The sequence below is a fragment of the Thunnus maccoyii genome, chromosome 9, assembly GCF_910596095.1.
Source record: "Thunnus maccoyii chromosome 9, fThuMac1.1, whole genome shotgun sequence".
Lineage (NCBI taxonomy): Eukaryota > Metazoa > Chordata > Actinopteri > Scombriformes > Scombridae > Thunnus > Thunnus maccoyii.
In genome coordinates this window covers 34,156,682-34,177,350 of record NC_056541.1, presented here as the reverse complement: position 1 = coordinate 34,177,350, position 20,669 = coordinate 34,156,682, and the positions used below count along the sequence as shown (strand labels likewise).

At 41.7% G+C, this 20,669-nt stretch overlaps 1 protein-coding gene across 4 annotated transcripts in view; it reads right to left on the bottom strand.

Annotated features, from left to right (window-relative positions):
• unc5db (unc-5 netrin receptor Db) overlaps positions 1 to 20,669 on the bottom strand; it is a 186,510-nt gene that overhangs the window by 29,245 nt on the left and 136,596 nt on the right. For 2 of the 4 annotated variants that reach the window (XM_042422351.1, XM_042422353.1), the window contains exons 8-11: positions 19,686 to 19,718; positions 18,317 to 18,502; positions 13,664 to 14,026; positions 8,922 to 9,006 (exon numbers count right to left, since the gene is read on the bottom strand). In XM_042422351.1, the coding sequence (XP_042278285.1) occupies positions 8,922 to 9,006; positions 13,664 to 14,026; positions 18,317 to 18,502; positions 19,686 to 19,718 (667 nt within the window). The remainder of the gene's footprint in view (positions 1 to 8,921; positions 9,007 to 13,663; positions 14,027 to 18,316; positions 18,503 to 19,685; positions 19,719 to 20,669) is intronic. The other 2 variants (XM_042422354.1, XM_042422352.1) reach the window with 2 other exon arrangements.

Sequence of the window (20,669 nt, the reverse complement as noted above, 5' to 3'; positions counted from 1 at the left end):
CCCTTTCATCTCAGACATTCCATGAGTGCTTCTCTCTCACTAACTGTAGGCCAAAATGTTGCTTCTGCATTACAAATAAACAATTATATTTAAATTTCATCCCAAGAGGAGGAAGCCAAATATTTCTGGTGACTCTCTGATCTTCCTTATAAGACCAAAACCTCTACTAGTACATGACAATACTGAAATCAGCTGATTATCATGACAAGCTTATAAAACCAGACGTTCATGTGACTGTATGTACAGAATCACTGCATTTAAGTGTCAAATAATAGTGAGTCATACTCAACACTCCAGACGATCTACTGTTTTCATTCACTATTTCCAAACTTCCTGCAGATGTTTCATATAAAAAGCCGAGCAGACGAGGCAGGATTCTGCAAAGTGGAAATAATTACTGAGTGGAAAAAGAGAAACTTGGTGAGTATGGCATAATTATGTTGTTGCATTGATGTAGTTAGTACTGTGGAAATGTACATTAATTGTTGATGAAATAAGAAAGTGTGCAAGCAGCAAACATACATTTATAGTTATAGGGCTGCAACAATTGGATGAATTAATAAGTAGATCAACAGAAAAATGATCAGCAACCATTTTAATAACTGATTAACCATTTATTACCGATACTTCCTGTTTCCAGTGTTTGGATCGTGACGGTTTGCTGCTTTTCTTTGTCTTATGTGACTAAACAAGTGACATCATTTGTTTACAATTGAACATTTTCATAGATAATAATAATAATTGTCAGCTGCAATAGTTACAACAGTCAAATTCTGATAATAATCATTTCTGTAGATATAATGAGAGGTTGGTATAGAGCAATGCTACATCACATCAGCTCTACAGCAGGCCACAGGGGATGTAGAGGAGTGAATACATTCTTCTAGCTTAGCAGCAGTCAGACCTTTTAGATCAAGATGGATCTCAGTTAGAAGTTTGACAGCTCTTATCTCTGATGTGTAATGTTACCTTGTAGGGGACACAGAGTTGTGCACTCTGGGCTGAAACCATGAGCAATGTGTCTATCTACAGACCAGTGCTGTGAGCTCTATGGACCATGAGAGCTGCCACGGCTCTCCATCCAGAAAAACAGATCAGCTGGGTCAGCCACTGTGGCCGGCCTGGACTCTGACTGGAGGATGACGCATCCGAGCAGGAAGTCATATCACACCTACGCACCGGTGCACCTCCACTGACAACCAGGTATTAGATTATCATTTTAGCCCTCAAACTCTATGGAACTCATTCAGCAAAGCACTTTTTCTTCTTTTGATTTATGAAATTAAAATAGAGCAGGAGGCAGCTAGACACCGATAAATAATCTACAGTATTATGTTTCTTTTATAAGCACACATATAGAAACTAGTTTCATCATTAAAAGCTATTTTCCTACCAGGACAAAGCTGTTTCTGCTTCAGTAGGTTGAAGGATTTATCTCACAATACAACACGTTCATAAAACCTTGGAGGCAAGTTGAATATGTCTGACCTAAGCAAAACTGTGCCTTCAAAAGATTTAGATGAGCCTTTGAAAAGTCTGAGAACACATCTGAAAAAAAAAAGAGCTTTAATGGGACTCTATCAGGGTGTGAAAGAAGTCGGTTGGACAGGGATTGGTGCCGGACGCAGCAGATGGAAAGGATGCAATTCTCTGCATGTCCTCTGGCCTGCCAGGATGTAGACAGTGATTGACAGCTGGCCAGATGACAAGCACAACAGACCACAGGGAGAAATGTGTGTCTACAGTAAACATCTTTCTGCTCACACAGAGTGGTGGAAAAAATAAGCACTTGAAAAGCACTGCTGTGGCCAAAACCAAATACTGTCAGCTTGGAGCCTGAAATATTTTGAAGTGTTTCAAAGGTGGATAAACCAGTGGGTGAGACCAGATGCTTTATGCTGGCAGGTAAGAATCTATAACAGGAGATGAAGGCAGCTCTAGACCTCGCTGTAAAGATTTACAAAGGTGTCATGGATTACACATGCACTATGTTTCAACAGCACCGCCTAAAGAGGATTTTCTGCAAAAGCGAGTGATTCATGGATGTAGTACACCGTATATATTCAAAGCTTGCATGTTGAGAACAAAGTAGAGCTGCTTTGCATTCTTTGAGGTCAGTAAAAACATGCACCATAATTCATTTAAAGGGAAAACTGAGTGACTGCTTTTAAAATTGAACTCAAATACGGAAACGACAGGCGTAACTCACTGTATCCGGAGCAGAATGCATCTCATTATTCCTGTGTGTCAAGGCGAACCACCATCCCTGTCATTTCCAACACTAATGTGTGCATTCTGGAGGTCTCTTTTTCTTTTGTGACTTTGTTCAAGCTGAGCGGTGTGAATAAACAGTGACACTTCAGAGGAAAACTGGAAGGCCTCATGGCTCACCGTGGGGAAGAGCGTGCAAAACGCCCCCTGGAGAGAAGCCCGGTCCATCCGAGGGTCATTACGTAGCTGTGATCAGAATACATAACGCGCCTACTGCCAAGAAGAAAGGCCTCAGGAGACGTCTGCGCCTTCTATTCCGCCGTGCATGTCCATCACTCTCTCCCAGAGCGTCACATTGTTGACACCGAGTAGAGTACATAACTACATATTGACTCTCTGCAGAGTAGCGGGGACGAGAGGGAGATTGGAGGATTGGAGGTTTGACTTTGCTTCCTACGAGTCAGTTGGCTAAATTAAGGACTCTATTGCGGAGCCCCCTGGGGTCCCGCAGCGTGAACTTGAGTTTCTCCACAGCAGCTGGGACATCAAAGCGCAGACTACCACCTGTGAGGGGCTTCTGGAAATGAACACCCATATCGTGACACCTAGAGGACTCCTATAGGGAGCGGGAGATATTGCTGCAGTGCTCGCTGGGCCCATCTGTCACACAGCCTGGTGGTAAACACACCGAGATGCAGGGATGGTCATGGAGAGGGTCAAACACATCTACCCTCCTCCGCATGTCTACCTGCACTACCAATACATTTATTATTGATTCATTTATCCTTTAAGCATGATACGATGCTGCCCACAGATACTGTTCTCCACCAGGTTTAATATTCTGATAATAATAATAATAATACTAATGATGATGATAATGTGATTCACAATTATCAATCTGTTCTACCTAAAACAGCCAAAAATGTAACCAACTAACAATTATTTTCATTACAAATTGATCTTTTTAATCAATTTTAACATTGATTTATGAATAGAGTCATTGTTAGCGGTTCTATTTTGTCATAATATGTGAAGAAGATATTCATTTAACAATATGAGAACCATATAATACCGTCATAATGTGAGATAAATATCATGAACTCACTATTATTCACTAGAACAGAATATATGTTACAAAAGGATTCACATTCAAACTAAAGTTGAATGAAATTACACAATAAAGGAAAAATGTGACTTACTCTATGAATATTTTCTAAAAATATTTAAAATATTATAATGATGTTAGAAATGACATAAAGAATGAAAAATATGTCAAATATTTACTGAAAAGTCACTTACATTTGTAATAATCATTAACAATTGTCATATTTAAGCTTGTTATTATTATGTACACAGCTTTTATAATTATGTAAGCTATGCAATACAGAGAGATATTTTCAGATAAGGGAGCAGCTGGAGGTGAATGTTTGTCTGCAGGATGATGGATCTCAGCGGTAAAGTTTACAGATGAAGTTCTGTTAAACTGTGATGAGACTGGTGGTATCGGATCAGATACGGCTGGTGGGGGATAAGCCCGGCTCTTGATTATTTTCAATTTAACACTTTTTCAATCTTGTTACTGCTGGCTTTGCACATATGTCTACCATCAGCAGTCTGCCACACCGCATTTAACTAGAGGCCGATGTAGTGAGAGAAAGCTTCAGAGACCTCCAGTTAAAAAACATACATTTCACTGAAAGCTAGAAATTATTTTGATGTCACATAAATGGTAAGTGGCTGCATTTATAAAACGCTTTTATCCAAAGCACTTTACAATGTTTCTGCTGCTCATTCACCCATTCACACACACACACACACACACTCACTCACACACATTCACACACAGAGACACACACACACACACACTCACACACAGAGACACACACACACACACACACTCACTCTCACACATCCACACACTCACTCTCACACACACACACACACACACACACTCACACACACGCACACACACACACACACACCAGTGGAAGCTACCGTGCAGGATGCTGGTGCAGGATGCTGGTGCAGGATGCTGGTGCAATCATCGGGCAGTTTGGGGTTCATTTCATTTGCCCGGGGACACTTCAGCATGTGGACCGGAGGAGTCGGGAATTGAGCCACCAACCTTCTGATTGGTGGACGATGGTGGGGATAGCTCAGTGGTGGAGCTCTCTACATTGTCCTCCAGCTCCCCAATTCATCTGTTAAGCATAGCTCTGGTATCTTTACTGGGACCAGTGATTGACTCAGTCATGTTTAGGAGTGTCGTTATTTTTCTTCTTACTGTTTCTGGTGATTCAGTTGGTTTTAGTCATTCCCGAGTGTTTTAAATCTGTGTTATCAAGGTCCCGCAATTAAATCTGTGTCCACTACGTACATTTAGAGCAAATCGTGAAATGTGAGGAGCCAATTTGGCATCTAGTATGCCATCTAGTTAACATTCATGTTCACAACTGTCCTCGGTATGGACTGTATTACTTTATATTGCAAATTCTTTACAACTCAATGTTGATACCTAACGTGTAGCTCATGATAGCTAGCTAGCTATCTAGCTGGCTAATAAGCATTGTCTTGATTTATATTGTGATTAAATAGATAACATTAGTCAAACATGGGGTTCTCAGCTAATATTACCTCTATATATGATAATTTGCCATGTCAGTAAGCATACTAGTTATACTGTAGATATACTGAACAACAAGCTATAAAATGATTGTTTGATATTTGGGCCTATTGCACTAATGTTAAATCATGACAATGTTTTTTACTTCTATGTCTGATTACTGACCGAGATGTTCATAAATATCTGATTTCTCTAATCGAGGACCTTTAAATGATGTTGACTGTAATATGCACTGTGCATTCTGTTTTCTCTTTTTCAGGACAGAAATGTCTTTTTCATTAGAGGAGCTTAGTGTGTTGGTCAGTTTAAGTATGATGGGGCGCATTAGGCAGAGTCAGCAGCAGTGAGATGAAGTCGGCCAGAGCAGAGGATGCAAACAACATGTGTTATTCTTTATTTTTCCAAGATGCACTTGAATTCTCCTGGTGATGCTTATATCACAGATGAATCTCCAAAAGAAGGTAGGTATTACTATAATTATTATTATTATTATGAACAATAACAATAGCTTTATTTGTATAGAACCTTTCATACTAAAATATGCAGCTCACAGATCATAATAGAGTAAGAAGTAATAATAAAACAGCACTAAATAACATTCACACACTTGTTCTTGTAGAAGAGTGAATGCTGCATGTTTGCTAGTTGGCTTGCTACTGTTTCAGCTGCACACACACACACTCTCACACACACACACATGAACATACCCACACAGACAGACACACAGGTATGTGCGTGAGGGGGTGCACACATGCACACACACACACACACACACATACAGAGAGAGAGAAGACCCACAAACTGACACGATGTGAGAACAACATCCATTTACAGAATATTTCTTATTTCTGTTTTTCTTGTAATGAGAATGAGAAGGAGTTGACGAGGACTCCTCAGGTGGTGAGGCTCGTCTGGGAGGGCAGAGGAAGAGGAGGAATCCAGAGACCTGGAAGGTGAACATCCAGAAGAGGAGGAGAATGAGGGACCGATCCTATCTCAGGACGAAGAATCAAGAGCCAGTGTTGAAGGAGGAAAGACAAATGGGGATGCCATGCCAGTCTGCAGCACGCCAAAAGTTCATTAAACTGCACTGCAGAGAAGTAGAAGAGTTGAAGAGAGAGGAGATATTTAAGTATTTATGGGGGAATTGGACTGGAAAGAGAAGAACATTTTGTGAAGTCTTTGGTGGAGGTGAGAGGTGTAAAGCGGCGGCGGACAGGAGCAGATGAATCCAGGTGGTCAGCATCCATTTTTGTCACTTTGTCATGGATGGTAGAAGACTCCCAGTGTGCCAACCCATGTTCCTGTCAAGCCAAGGCATAAAGCAGTGTGTAGGAAGAAGAGGGCTCCTGAGCAGATTGAGAGAATGAGGGTGAGGACTTTCTAAAAGTTCCATCTCACTACTGTACGTCTTCGTCAGAGATGCACCTGGAGCCTGTGTTCAAGTCCATCAGTCACCTCCACACGTTGTGTAAGCACTCCACCAAGCCTCTACCAAGGCAAATGTTCAACATTTTCGGTTGTTTAAATCTGTTTTTTTTTCACTCAAAGAAAGACCAGTGTGATACCTGCTGTGCTTTGAAGGCTGGGAACATTGAAGCTGCCACGTGGGAGGATCACTGCATTAAAAAAGACACAAGCTATGAAGCAAGAGGAGAAAGAAGAGGTTTGGTGGCATGCATGGATCTACAGGAGCTCCTGCTCTGCCCCAAGCTGCAAGCCTCCACCATGTATTATGACACCAAACTCAGTGTCCATAACTTCACCATCTTTGACATCTCATCACATGACGCGTCAAATTACGTGTAGCATGAGGGTGAAGCTGGTCTCTCTGCCAATGAGTTAGCTTCATGGCTTCATCGTGCACTTTCAGAGAAGAGTACATCCTGTGGAGTGATGGATGCAGACACCAGAACTGAAACCTGCTCCTGAATATGCTGCAGTGATCTGGGAGGCCATACCATGTGGACCAGTTTCTTCACAGATTTCAGCCGGGTGAACATCTGCAAGTCCATCTGACCAGGAATCAATGCCAAAGATCCAACAGTGCACGCAGTCAGGTACGTTATCATACACATACATTCTTGCACAAATCTTGCCTTCTGTTAATAGACAGACTCCTCTATCACTGTCCCTCTCTCTCTTTCAGCTTCTTCTATCCATCCATCTATCAACTAGGTACAATGTGGAGGATGGCATTATGGAATACAAGATTCCCTATCCATCCCCATCTCTGTCCCTGAGCAGAGTCACCACAGTGTCCCCACTGGACACATCCAGGCAGACCATTAACCCTTTCATGCATAGTGGTCACTACAGTGGACAGCTATTCAAAAGCCGTTTTCTTATATATGCATAGGTTTTGATGGTATAGTTGCACATCAGTCACCACAGTGGACTCTAGTGTGTCGTCCCATACGCTGCCATCCATTGGCCGGCCTTTGTAAGTGCAACACAAATGACTCAAAACCAAGATGGCCGCCGGCCGGCCGGAAACACTCAGCAGCTCAGGAATATGTAAATCAAGTAACAACTAAAGAGTAATACAATTGTTCAAATTTCCAAGTATTGATTGTATGTTGGAGAAAATGACGATGAATCATCTGTCGACTAAGTTGGACATCATGCATCACTGACTATATTTCAACTGCAATTATACTATTACTGCAACTTTGTTGTTCTTGAAAATACTTCATTATTTTGGCTGTAAACCAGTTGATTTATGTTATTAGAATGTAACTTGCAGTTGTGAGGGAGCTGAGGATGCTGAGGAGAATGTCTGGATTAGAAAAGAAGGATCTTCTGGATTTCAAGCTCATGTACTAATAAATGCAGTGAGACAGAGGGAAGAGGCTGAGGAGTCAGGAACAAGGTTCAATATTTTTGCATTGAACAGTATTAGAATATGTTAAAATATGTTAAAACATTAGTTTAACAGCTTTGAAAATATATATTATTTTATAGTTTTCAAATAATATATCATTTTATTCATTGGTTTGTTAAATACATATTCCTTCAATTGAAAACTCAAACGCATGCTGTCCACCTGAACTAACATGTGAAAAACTCCTTAAAAAAAAAAGGAAAAAAGTTCAAATATTTATTTTCATGCCTAAAGGAGAATAAAAACACTGACTGAGGTTTTCATAATTCATGCATGAAAGGGTTAAAGAACTGAAGAAGACTATGATGGACTCGACCGTCACCAGCTGGAATTAAACCAGCCCAACTCATCAGTTTTATTTGGTGTCGTTGTATTTTAACATGATTTTGTGACGCCTTTACTGATTTTAAATGACATTTTTTATAAGATCTTTAATGTTCCAAGTATTAAATCAATTGTTAAGTGTTATAATTGATAATTATTATAATTTTCCTGACCATGGAGAATGAGTTGTGACCACAATTATATTATAATAATATTTAAGATTTTTAAATTTTTGGCATGTCTTAACATTTTAATGTGTTTTTTTACATGAATATAATGAATTTCAGCCTATATTGATTATTACACGTGCATGTATCAGTCTGATTCGGTTACTTGGCTGTTCAATCTAAAATAGTGAGACAAAAGTGTGGAAACATGCAGGGTAACCTAGAAACAGGAGGCTCACATACGTCAACCTTCACTCACAACAATCCACGTAAGTCCATTTAAAATGTGAAACAGTTCACAGATAACAGAGTAAAGATAGATTTTCATTTGTGGTGCTAAATGTGTCTGATTACAGTGTTGTAGGTTTATTTTATAAGTTCTGGAGTAATGTGATTTTCAGCGGACAACAACAAAATGTGTCTTTCAAGCTTCAAAATCTTTTCATTGAATACATATTTCTTTGACATCAGCATGCTTGGATGTAATTCTGAGATAAAGGCACCAGTGATGGAGCGTATTGAACTTTAAGAAAGTGAAGGACTACATGCTGCTGCTATAATCAAAGTAACAGAGGATGGTAAATAATGAGAGAGGAACAGGACAGTGAGGACAAAGGATGGAGAGTCAGGGGGGGAGATGGATGATAAGATAGAGGGAGACTGACAGACAGATAGATGCTCGAAATGATATTTGGGTAAACTCTGGCCTCACCTTGCCTCTCCCTGATTGATCACCATGTACATCTCCCAGGACATATTTTCAGCCACGGCTCCATGTGGCACCAGCAGGCTGACCCCTGGAAAACACACAAATGTGTCAACAGCAACAACTCCAGCAGCCTGACAGCGGAGGGCGAAATAAGGGCTTACAGCATGTAGTACACGCAGGGTTATGAGAATATTTATGAGAGCTTCATTATTCTTGATATCAAAGAATAAAGTAAGCAGTTGTTGCAGAATGATTTCAGATGGTTTTTAGTACGTAGCACAAGCAAATACTGAGAATGTTGAGTAAATAACAGGCTGAAGGAGGATGTGACTGTCAGCTTGTTGTGGCAGGTAGAAGACAACTAAAATACTTAGAGTGTCACTGGATTCTTCTTCACTGGCTGGTAAGTGTGATGTTTGTTGCTGTGTCCTTTGCTCAACTTATTGTGACAAAATGTTTTCATCGTTTGGGTTCAATTGGTTGTAAAATCTGTTGCTACGAGTTTTGTTTCTACTATGAAGTGTGTCTAGCACACAGCGTAAGCACATTTAAATAAAATTCACATTCACAAGAGTGTCCGTGGTCCATGCTGAATTTTAACTGGACCCTGATCAGTCTGACCTTATAGATTCAGGCATGACTCAAAGCCAAATCTTTCTCTTTTTAGCGATTTATCTTCCGTTTCCATCAGCATCAGACTTCACACACAGGAAGTATAGGAACATTTCATTGAATCAGCCTAAAGAGGCAAAATAAGGAGGACGTACAACAAACACATTTTATCAAGGGAGTCTGGAAATGATCAAGAGTCTATGTCAACATGGCAAAAACAGGTTTTTCTGAAAACTGAAAGGAAGAATTTGGTGTTTTTTACTGAAAGTTTGGTACTTTTAGAAGAATAAAACCACTGAAGGTTCATGTGATGAGCCTGAACAGGATTATGGGTAAAGAAAATGATGGATGAATCAATACCTGGTTTAGATTTAGATGTAAACACTGTCGGTCGGCATCAGACAGGCTGAAGAATTTAAAGTCTGCCTATTCTGATCTACCATCTACTTCTGATAATGCAACATCTCTGAAGAAGCGAGCTGAGATTTATCAACAGAGCACTACTGTTGCCCGACACTATTCACCTGCTACTGTGTGAATAGAAAAGCATTCAGATTGAAGAGCAGAGAGCATATAAAAGCTCTGCTTTACAAATAAAAGGTTGAAAGGAGCAGAGTGAAAGATGACAGAGAAAGATGGCTTTTGGCAGCTCAATGGAAACTGGATATTTTGTAACATCTCAGTCATCTCTGAAATGTGCATTTTAACTAGTTAGCAACATTAAATAAACATCCTGTGTCACATGTTAGTGGAGGTTAAAAACAGCAAATTCAAAAGGCTCAAACACACAACTGGATCTCTTGTGTCGTGTTAAACGTCTCACAGAACTATGAAAAGGGTTAGTTAGCAATGCAATGACAGAAAACATACGCAAGATATAAATCTAGAAATAGAAAAAAACACAAATAAATCAACACATTTGCTGTATTTAGTTTTATAAATCTAAAAAAATGTAAATAAACAAGCTACACTGAGGAGAATGTTTCTCACCAAAACTGGGGCCTTAAAAATATATGAATTAATATATTATTAATTTCCCTGCATTGTTTTCATGCATGTTTGCTAGCTAACAGACTTCTTCCTCGCTGGTGCATTGCTACATTTCTTGACACATGACTGTCACCACCTGCCAATCACTGGAACAGCATAAAACTGTCCTGTCATCTGCATCCAGTTTTGTGTTTCATGCACATGTACAAGAACACATTTGCACAAGCACACAATGCAAACAAAACAGGGACCCACTCATCTAGACACAGCTCCATAGCACTACTAGTGGTCAAAAACTCCACAGGGTAGAAACACCTTCATCTATTTGACAACACACATGCAGTATACAGAAACACACTGCTAATACAGAAAACATTAGAAAATATAGAAATCCTGCAAGTTGTTGTTGTTTTCTGGTGGTCATCACTAAACATGGCTAACACATTAGCCATATTTAATGCTAGAATACTACAATAAGTAGCTCATCTTCCAACATCACTTTATTGTGTCGCCCAGAAATTTATTTTGAAAGGTTTGCAGCTTTCAGTGTTCCTGCAGCTGCTCTGGTTTTATTATTTGCTGTGTTGTTTGGAAAGTTACCGTCATGCTTTATTCGTTCACAGCTCTTTTTCACAATGTGACGTTTATGTTGTCAAAGATCTTTTCTTCATTTAATTGGTGTTTTGTCTGATTGCGTGTACTTTCTTCAGTTGCAGGGTACTGAGCTCTTTGCCCCCCCCCTACTCTTACTCTGGGACTATTTCTTCAGTACAAAGTAGTTCCCATTAAAATAGTTCGAAGTGAGGTCTGTGGATTATCCAGAGTAACTGGATTGCTATCTGTGGAAAAAGAGGATTTTTTTACATGTCAATGCAATGCTTTGATTCTGTTCACCTCCACTGCATCAGGATATAGGAGGCAGAAGTCTCAAAAGCCAAGGAAATAGACACCACTAGAGGTGAGAGAGATCTACTTTTTGTTGTTTGTGTGAATTGACCCTTTAAAATGTTAAAGACTGAGTTTAAAAGCTGTTTGAACTGTACAAAATGTAAAGATTGTTGCTATATTGGTTCTGTATCACTAAGGTGACCAGAAAGCTGTGGTAATCTGCAGTGGAGTGCTGTGTACAGTCGGCTATTCAGTCTAATGAATAGCGGTCCCTGTAGACAGGCTGTGTGAGTGCTGCACTTGACAGCAGTGACTCCTCCACTCAGACCCCTCAGCCTGAAAGACAGCCGCGGGAGGCTGATTTTGCATCACCTCTCCACGCCAGCTGAGGGCCACCGCCACATGCACAAGGACCACAGAAGAGGGCTGTAAGTGCAACGGTTTGCACGGACTGTTGACCTCCTGACAACTGTAACAGTCCATGCAAACTCCTCCATTTGTGTTGGCGGAACACGATGACAGCGTGACCCCTGTTTGCCTGAGAGAGCCTGTATAACAAACAGCTACCTGCCTTGGCAGCGTTATTATGGATCCAACTGCTTTTCTTGGCGAGACACGCCCTGTGTAGCATTCAGGCACTAGGATTGGCCACGTGTCCACGCTCACGCCGCTAGTCTGCCATTTCCTAACTATATGTGAGTAATAGGAAACATTAATTCTGAAGGGCTGTGAGCTAACAGTCAAGCAAAGAGGCTTTATTATGTGTAGCTTGGAAAATAGTGTTATAGGACACTGAATTTGATGAATTGACTGTTCATCAAACCACAAATGAGACAAGAATTAGCACAACACATTGACTCTCTCTCTGACTTGTTCTCGTCTTCACCGTCTCCTCCTGCTGGAGATAAATGAACAGAGAGCAGCTGTCAGTTGTTTTAGAGGCGAGGCGGCCGTCTGGCAGCTCAGGGATCCTTCACTTCTTTCTTTCTTGTCAGATCCCTTTTCCCACAACTGCTGCTGCACCGAGGAGCCGCACTGCCGCACGCCGGCCACAGCACACCGCAGGATGGATAGAAATGTTATCGAGGTACCGCCTTTTGACCTCTGAAACTGCACTTCAACAACATGCCCATCCCTCCTGCAGCGTGCTGTGGCCAGCATGCGGCGGTACGGCTCCTCGGTGTCCCGGGAAAAGAGACCTGACAAGGAAGAAAGAAAGATTCAGTGCCCTGTATCGCTATTTTCCAAGCTACACATAATAAAACCTCTATGCTTGACTCAAACTGTTAACTCATAGTCCTTCAGAATTAATCCTGGAGCTTGAATGCAACGCAGTGGGATCCATAATAATACACTGATGGATCTTAGCAACAGCTAGCATGAACTTAAACATAAGTCTACATTCTTTTCTTCATCACTTCACTCTTCAGACTATGATGATTGCCGTCAGTGGATCGAGTCGTGTGTTGTTGTCATGTGATGTGTGTGATGAGTACAGCAGCCATCATGTTATATAAGTTTTAGTGCAGAGGGCAGACTGAGGAGTGCTATAATAGTTTGTATGGGCTGCAAAATATTTGGGAGAGAGAAGATGAGTGATTCATACACCGTCAAGACAAGAAATAAAGCCTTGTGTCATCTTTTACTCCCTCAGTCTGAGCATCAGAACTACAGGGTGCATCTGGAGACAAACAATGCTTCCTATTCCAAGTAGAATCAGCATTTTAAACTAGAAAACAGTATTTTATAGTTCTAATGTTGTATGCTTTCTCTACTATATTTCCTACTCTGATAATGTCTGGTTAACATATGTGTTTTATATGTTATACATATATTGTTATTATCTTTTGTTTTCTGACTCATGCTTCTTTTAGAAAGCCGCTGTGTGTCTCCTTCTAAACGCAGAGAAAACTTTTTTGTGAGTTGACAAAAACACAACAAAGAAACACGGTGCTTTGTTGATGCACATGCTGCAGATCGTTTACAGCGAGCAGCATGGAAGTAGAGAAAAATTGGTGGAAAATGTCAGATGTTTGTTGTGTTGAGACTTTCTGGGGAGACTGCACCTCATGCTAAACAGCGCTCACTCATGATGGCTACTATAATGAGAAGTTACTGCAGCCTTTCATTATGAAAACCCAGAGCTCAGTGTGTGTGAGCTGCTTTTCATTATCAACACTAAATGGGATTGAGACAGTGCGTTTTCTGCTAACAAACTCCAGCCACTGCTTTTATCTAAACCCTGTGAAGCTCACCGGTGTTTGGCACCACCAGACGTCCTCCAGGGTGTCCGAACACACCGGTGGTCCTCAGCTGCTCTTTACTGGTGCTGAGGGGCCCGTTGAGGGTGAGCAGGCCCTTCTTGCGTCTGTCCACAGAGCCGCAGTAGTCCCGGCTCAGGTCCCGCGGGAAGGTCTCGGCGGGGGCTTTGGCGTGGAACTCCGCCCGCTCGGCCACACCTAGTGAAACCATAAAGGAGCTCTGAACTTTGACCTTGATGTCTGGCAGGGGGTCAAAGAGCTCTTTGTCTGCGCTGTCCTGGAAGCAGAGGGGGGTGCTGTAAGTCCGTCCCACTGTTAAGTCTGGCTGCATGGAGGAGTTGAGAAGCAGCGGGTTGCCTACAGAGATGGAGATACACACAGCCACACAGTCACCTCAAAGCCCTGCTCGCATGAGACTCGCATTATGTGTGGAACTCGTTTAATTAATGAATCAAAGCCCAACCTCTGTGTTTCCTGCACAGCACTCACATGGGATTTTGAAATTCACTGGTGCCCCAGATACAACACAATAAGGTTAAGATTGTATTAGTTTGTCTTTTTTTTTCTTGATTCTCTCTTGATTTAGCAAAGCAAAAGCTGAAATTTTAAAAAGGTGAAACATAAAAAATGTGTCAAGAATTCCTTCATTTTTCATGACAAGAAGGAAGATTTGAAAAAGCAGAAGCAGAGGAAGAGAGCGAATGTGTCAGTTTGCGTGGATTAAACATTATCAGGGGATTTCTGTCTGCAGCACAATACAGTACATTATGTTCAACAGAATTGTTGTGCACAAAGCAGACATAGCAGAGATTAAAACCATTTTTAATCTCCAGAATTAATACAAATTCCCGGATGTCCCAAGGTAACATTAATCCGGTTCAAATCAGGTTCAAGGCCCCAGTTTCTGGATTCCTTCTACTGAAACGTGATGCAGCTGACCAGTGAAGCTCCAGCACCAATTATAACAACATGTCCGGGCAGGTGACCAGTGCATCAGAGGTAAGAGAGCACAACCTGGACAGAAGGTGCAGGGCTCGGAGCCACGGTCAGAGCGTTAGATTTAATTACCAAGCACACACAGCTTGATCTCCATAATCCATCTGCTGGAGTCAGCTCCTCTGGACACCGAGTTGTCCTCCTGAAGGACGGGGGTGTGTGTGTGTGGAGGGAGGGGGGGGGAGGAGGGGCAGCAGGGGTCTAGGTGACTGCTCTGTAAATGAGGGGAGTCCTTCAGGTCTCAGTGTGGACCCAACAGCCTGTGGAGGAGGGTCTTCATCTGTGGCCATTAGATGTGAGGATGCTGCCAAACGGAGCGAGGAGTACGACGCATCGATCTGGCAGACTCCGACACGTGGTGCCCCTGGACAAGCCGTGCCAAGATAACGGCGAAGTCACTGAGTCCTTGCTGCCCAGCTGTTGCCTGGCAAGGGGTGCAAGGCGGGAGGCTAATGTTGTTTTATTTTTAGGGAAATCGTTAATTATGTGATTTGTGATGAGTGTTTTGGGCTGTGTTAGCTTTGACTTGTTCTTCAAAACTCAACTTTTCTCGTGTGTTTCATGTTCCCAACTGAATTCTTGTCATATTGAAATATGGAATCTAAGCAGAAATGTATTCCCAACGTAGACACTGAGCTGCAGCTCGTATACAAAGACAATTACAGTCAGCACTGCTGCAAAAAATGATTATTTTCATTATTGATTAATCCCTCAAATATTTTTTGATTAACCACAAAGTCTATTACAGTTTTCACAACAGATGTTCATTAAGCACAGAGCCAAACTGAAATGCTTCATTCTTACCTTTCAAAATAAAATGCAGAACATTAAATCACATGTCTGCCTTCAGAATACAGTCACCTGTTTGTCTGCTTGATTAATAAACATATGGATCCTTCAATCAATGCAACACATTTCTCCTTATTTTAGAAACATTGAGACAAGACTGATATCACTACTATGATACATATCAATGTATGACAGCAGTAAATTCAGAAAATGGGAAGATGAAATGCAATTTCATTCTTTCTTGGTTCATAATAATGCTGAATGCTCTCTAGCATCACAGTATTACTGTACTTTACCATATATTATATATTTAGACTAACCAGAGATTCAAATATCTTAAATAAATGAGAGTTACTGTTTGACAGAAGTGTGAAGTATTACAGTGATGTAATGTGATGAAGATGTTTTCATTTTGTATGCGATGTTATATTTTTAAGACATAATTAGGAGTATACAATTTTGTGTTGGGAGTGTTGCTGAAACTGAAACACTGTTGTGAAAATTGAGCAAAAAGCACCAAAAATGGTGACTTCTTTAAATTAACAGTGCAAAACCCAAATATATTCAGTTTACAATGATATAAAACTGAAAAATAGAGTAAATAAATAAAGTCTGATCCAGCAACTTTTCTTAGCAAATGACTTAAATAATGAATTTATTATGAAAATATGAATTTCTGTCCATTAATCTACTGATGCTTTCAGCTCTAACAGTGAGTGTGTTTCATTTCAGAGTGTTACTATTGTTACAGAGATAGAACTTGTGACATTTGTGTTATCGCACATGTACTCTATCTACTAGGTCACCATGCACCATGATTGCACCTGCATTATAAATGATACAAAGCATGAGCAGATATGATTCACAATAACATTTTCTAACGATTGCTTCTACAACACTGTTCCATAAAGAACTGATGCTCCATGAAAAATGAAAAGATGCATTTTTCATCTCTAAACAGTCTAATAGTGACAGCGAAGCTGCTGGCGACTCTGCAGATATCTCAGCCAGAGCTGCAGCCCAGTGGACATTACCCCTCTGCAGCTGACATTCGATCACTGCGAAATTTTCTCCCCTCCGGTCGAGTGGAGAATGATCTGATTATCGCTTGAGTGTGCATCTTTAAGAATGGCGCGGCGAAAATGGAATGGCAGTGGTGAGATGAGAGAAGTTAATGAAATGTACCTCAGGTTGAATACCTTGAGGGATAGGTTTGGAATTGGGCCTCTGATTAAAAATCACTCAGAGGGAGAAGTAATGCGGAGAGACAGGGTCGAGTCCAAAGACTCATTCAGCTCTGCCTTACAGCCGCTCTGGCAACAGAGAGCCATCCGAAAGCATTTAAGGACTTCTTTAAGTATTTAAGCTTTTTTCCCCTTCTTTTTCTAGTGATTATTAGGCATGAAAACACGATTTATTTGCACTTAAACACACACTTTTAGAAGTGTTCCTCCCCCTTAGAGGAAGTGTTTAATTTCCTGCCATGTTTATGTAAAAGGCAGTAAAACGTTAACAGTGCAATCACGGCAGAAGTGGGTTAATACAAAATGCCTCGACAACTTGTTCCAAAACAAACTGGAGCTTCCAGAGGATGAAAGAGGAAGTGTTCCACATTTCATGGGGAGCACTTGGCCTGGCTGATAGAGAGGAAAATGGAAAGGAGTGATTGTGGCCGGTGGAGGGCACAGCAGGCAGGCTGCGGGGAGAGCTGGCCTATTTAAATAGGATTGATGACCTGCTGAACGTGGACCTTGCTCATACCACCTCCCGCCTCCCACGTCACCCTTCCCGCTCTCCTCGCATCCTTCCAATTGGATGACTAGGGGCGGGGCTTAACCGTCTCCCCAGGACGTGAGGGAGCTGGGGGGCACAGTGCGGGCTTCTCGCAGCGCTGTCACCGCGGTGGCGAGGATGGATCACCCGTAGCCACGATGGCTATCACTTGCGCTAACCCAGAAGTGTCAGTGACAGTAATACGAATGCCTGTAGCGACGCTGGCCGGGACAGCCGCAGTCACATACCCAACAGAAGTTATTGCTGTGCACAACAAAAATGGAATTGATGTTCACTCTTCCATACCCCTCGCATTTATCCGTCAGTGGCTTAGGCCAGTGTAATCTGATGGAGGAGATTGGTTGCCTGACAGTCAAATGTGTGGTCTGCGGGGAGGGGGTGGAGCAGAGATTGATTATTGTGATGGAAATCTTGAGCTGGTTAATTTCAGAAGTATAAGGAGACGCTCAATGTCTTGAGAAAAAGAATATATTGACACTTCATCGATTAAGGAGACCCTGGGATACACAACTCCAATGCATGAAGTTAACAGTGTGAAGGAAGTGTTGTGAGCGATGTCTAATTAACTCCTTGCCATGTTCAGATAAGGACTGGTTTCAGAGGCAGCCTTGGCTCCACTCATAACATAACAGAGAACTTCCATAAGCAGCCTTACATAAGATTGTTTACTTTAGTGCCGGTTCTCATAACAACGGCGAAGAGGAGAGGTCGGCCTGACCTGGAGAAGGACAGACAGCTGGCTGCTCTCTCTATCTGCTGGGTTACATATGAATAGAAGAATGTGAGATATATATATATATATATATATATATATATATATATATATATATATATATATATGAAAATTCCTTCACAATGATCTCCTGCTAACAGAGGAGCAGGTCTGTCAAAACAGAAGGACAGGTCCTTTCACTGATTATGGAGGCTTGCACAGCACACTGCTCCATGCAAACAAACGCCATCAATCACTGGGGCGGCCCTGTCGCAGAGGTCTTTGATGAAACTGCCTTTTGGCCTCGTGGTTGTCGGCGCGTGTCAGCGCAGAGTCGATGGCACTCGCTCTCTTACCTTGTCTGGTGGTCTTGAAGTTGAAAGACTGGAAACCCCCGGTGAGCGCAGAGGAATCGATGACGTCCACGCCGTACTCGCTGTGGTTCTTCCTGTACAACATGACGGCCACCACGAGGATGGCCACCGCGATGATGCCGGCTCCCAGGCCCGAGTACAGAGCCACGTCGTTGGAGCTGTCCATACCTGAAGCACACAAGAGACACAAGAAGGACAGCTCTGTCAAATGTCTTCTTGGAAAACTTCTGCGGCAACAGGATCTTTTTTACTGTGATAAACACAGCTTTTGCCAAAAAGTGGCTTTTTAAAACAGTATTAATAAAGACCCAGAAACAGTGAGGAGGAGATGGAAGAGAAGCAATGGAGATAATACTGTTATTATATAGACATTCAAGGGCAAACAAAGGCAAGAGTTACAATGTGTTACACTGGCTACAGTATGGAAATGAAACAAGAAAGATGGAAAGTGGTAAGATGGAGCAGACCATCTGTCTTATCTCTCTATGCTACATTATGCACCACAGATAGGAATAAATGAACATGTCCAGCCGTTACTCTAAACTGTTACATATCGCACTCAAGCTGCTAACATGGAGGGTGATTAGCCTAACTGCCTTTAGACCCACTGGTCTATATCCAATAGCTATGATGGATATCTCACAGTGAAGGCAATCAGACACCATGTGTTGTAGCTGGTGGTCACCAGTTGTCGTAAGGACCAATCAGAGGCAAATTAATTTAGAGTATTCCTACCAGGGTGATCACTCGCCACATACCAGCTTAATGCACTCTCGGCTCAATCGTTCAAGCTTTCCTTAAAGCCTGCGAAGACGGCAGTAGGCATGACTTTTACACTAATGTGGCAGGCTAATGAAAGCACTCAAGCTAGCACCTGACAATCACTTAGCCTGGCTAACTCCGGCGAGTGATTGAAAGCCGCCACAGGAATGTGAGGACAGCGCCGTAAATTGGTCAAATTAGCTCGTTTGCAATGATTACCACCCATTAATCCTCCACAACATAGCACATGTTCACTTGTCACAACCAATACATCTCCTGGCTTAAAGTGGAAACACAGCTGTGATGTCACGGTTGTCATAAAAGTCAGGGCACTGAATAATGACATGAATGCGTAATGAGCACTTGCTGGGTTAAAAGAGGAGATGCTCAGATCAAGGTGAACCAAATGGTGGTAATTCATGATGTTTCCTGAGTATGAGCTGAGAGAATGCAGAGGACTGTCACTCCTTTTTTAACTGCTACCTTTAAACTTAGAATATGTCATTTCTTGCCCCCAGAATTCAGGGCATTACTATTAGTGGCGGGTGGCGAAGTTGAAGATGAAAGAAATCCACAGAGGAAGACTCACTTTGAGGTTTAACGTCATGTAGCAGCTTTCGATCTGCAAAGACAGAGAGATAGAACGAGACAAAGAGGAGAGAAAGTGGTGATTAAAGTTGGAGCCTCTGTGAAGTGACTCAAGTGTGGTCTAAGATCCAACAGCCTGAGTAGAGAGAAGCTCTGCTGCTGACTGTGCTATAGACGATATACCGTATCTGATAATGGCCAGACAGGCATCATTACTGTCCTCTCATCACCACAGATAAAGGTGGTGAGGTACCAACTGCTCAAAGGCTTGGAAATGCCTCTAAGTGGGTCCAAAAAACAGGTTTGATTTATTTAAGAGGGATGAAGTCACTCACTTTTCACCACCAGAAGAACCAAATGAACATTATAATATATATATATTATATATTCTAGTAGGTCTGAACACTTTGAGGAAAAGGCTCAATTGTGATTTTTCTAACAAATACTACAGTTTGAATTGTGATAATTTTCTATAAAAAAGTCCAACCCTGTATTGGTGGTGGTCTAACTAATTAATAACATTAGCAAGCATAATCATAAGCTCATTAAATCTGATAAAATGATGCATTTGCATGTTGTAGACGGGTTCTTTTTTCCCCAAGCAAATCAGTTTGAGAAAATCAACTTATAGTCCTTTTTCAAAAAGGTTTAAGGAGAGAAGGAGCCACAGGAACTAAACTGAAGGACAAAACTATTAAATAAAAGCTCCTTTTGTACGTTCTTTAAAGAAGCCTAATTCAGCTGCCTCCCTCCCTCCCAGCATATTTAACAAACCGCAGCAGAGGACTGCAGGGCAGCAAAGGTAGAAGGTGGGGGGGCGAGGGGACACCGACTGACCACTGCTCAGCGTAGCATGAATTACAACAGCGATGTAGAGCTTATAATCACAGCTAAACAGCCATGAGAAGCTGCTGTCAGACTCTCTGTGTCCACACTGGAAACACAGACAGTCTGCCAGAGCTTTGACTAGAAGGATTTTTACACT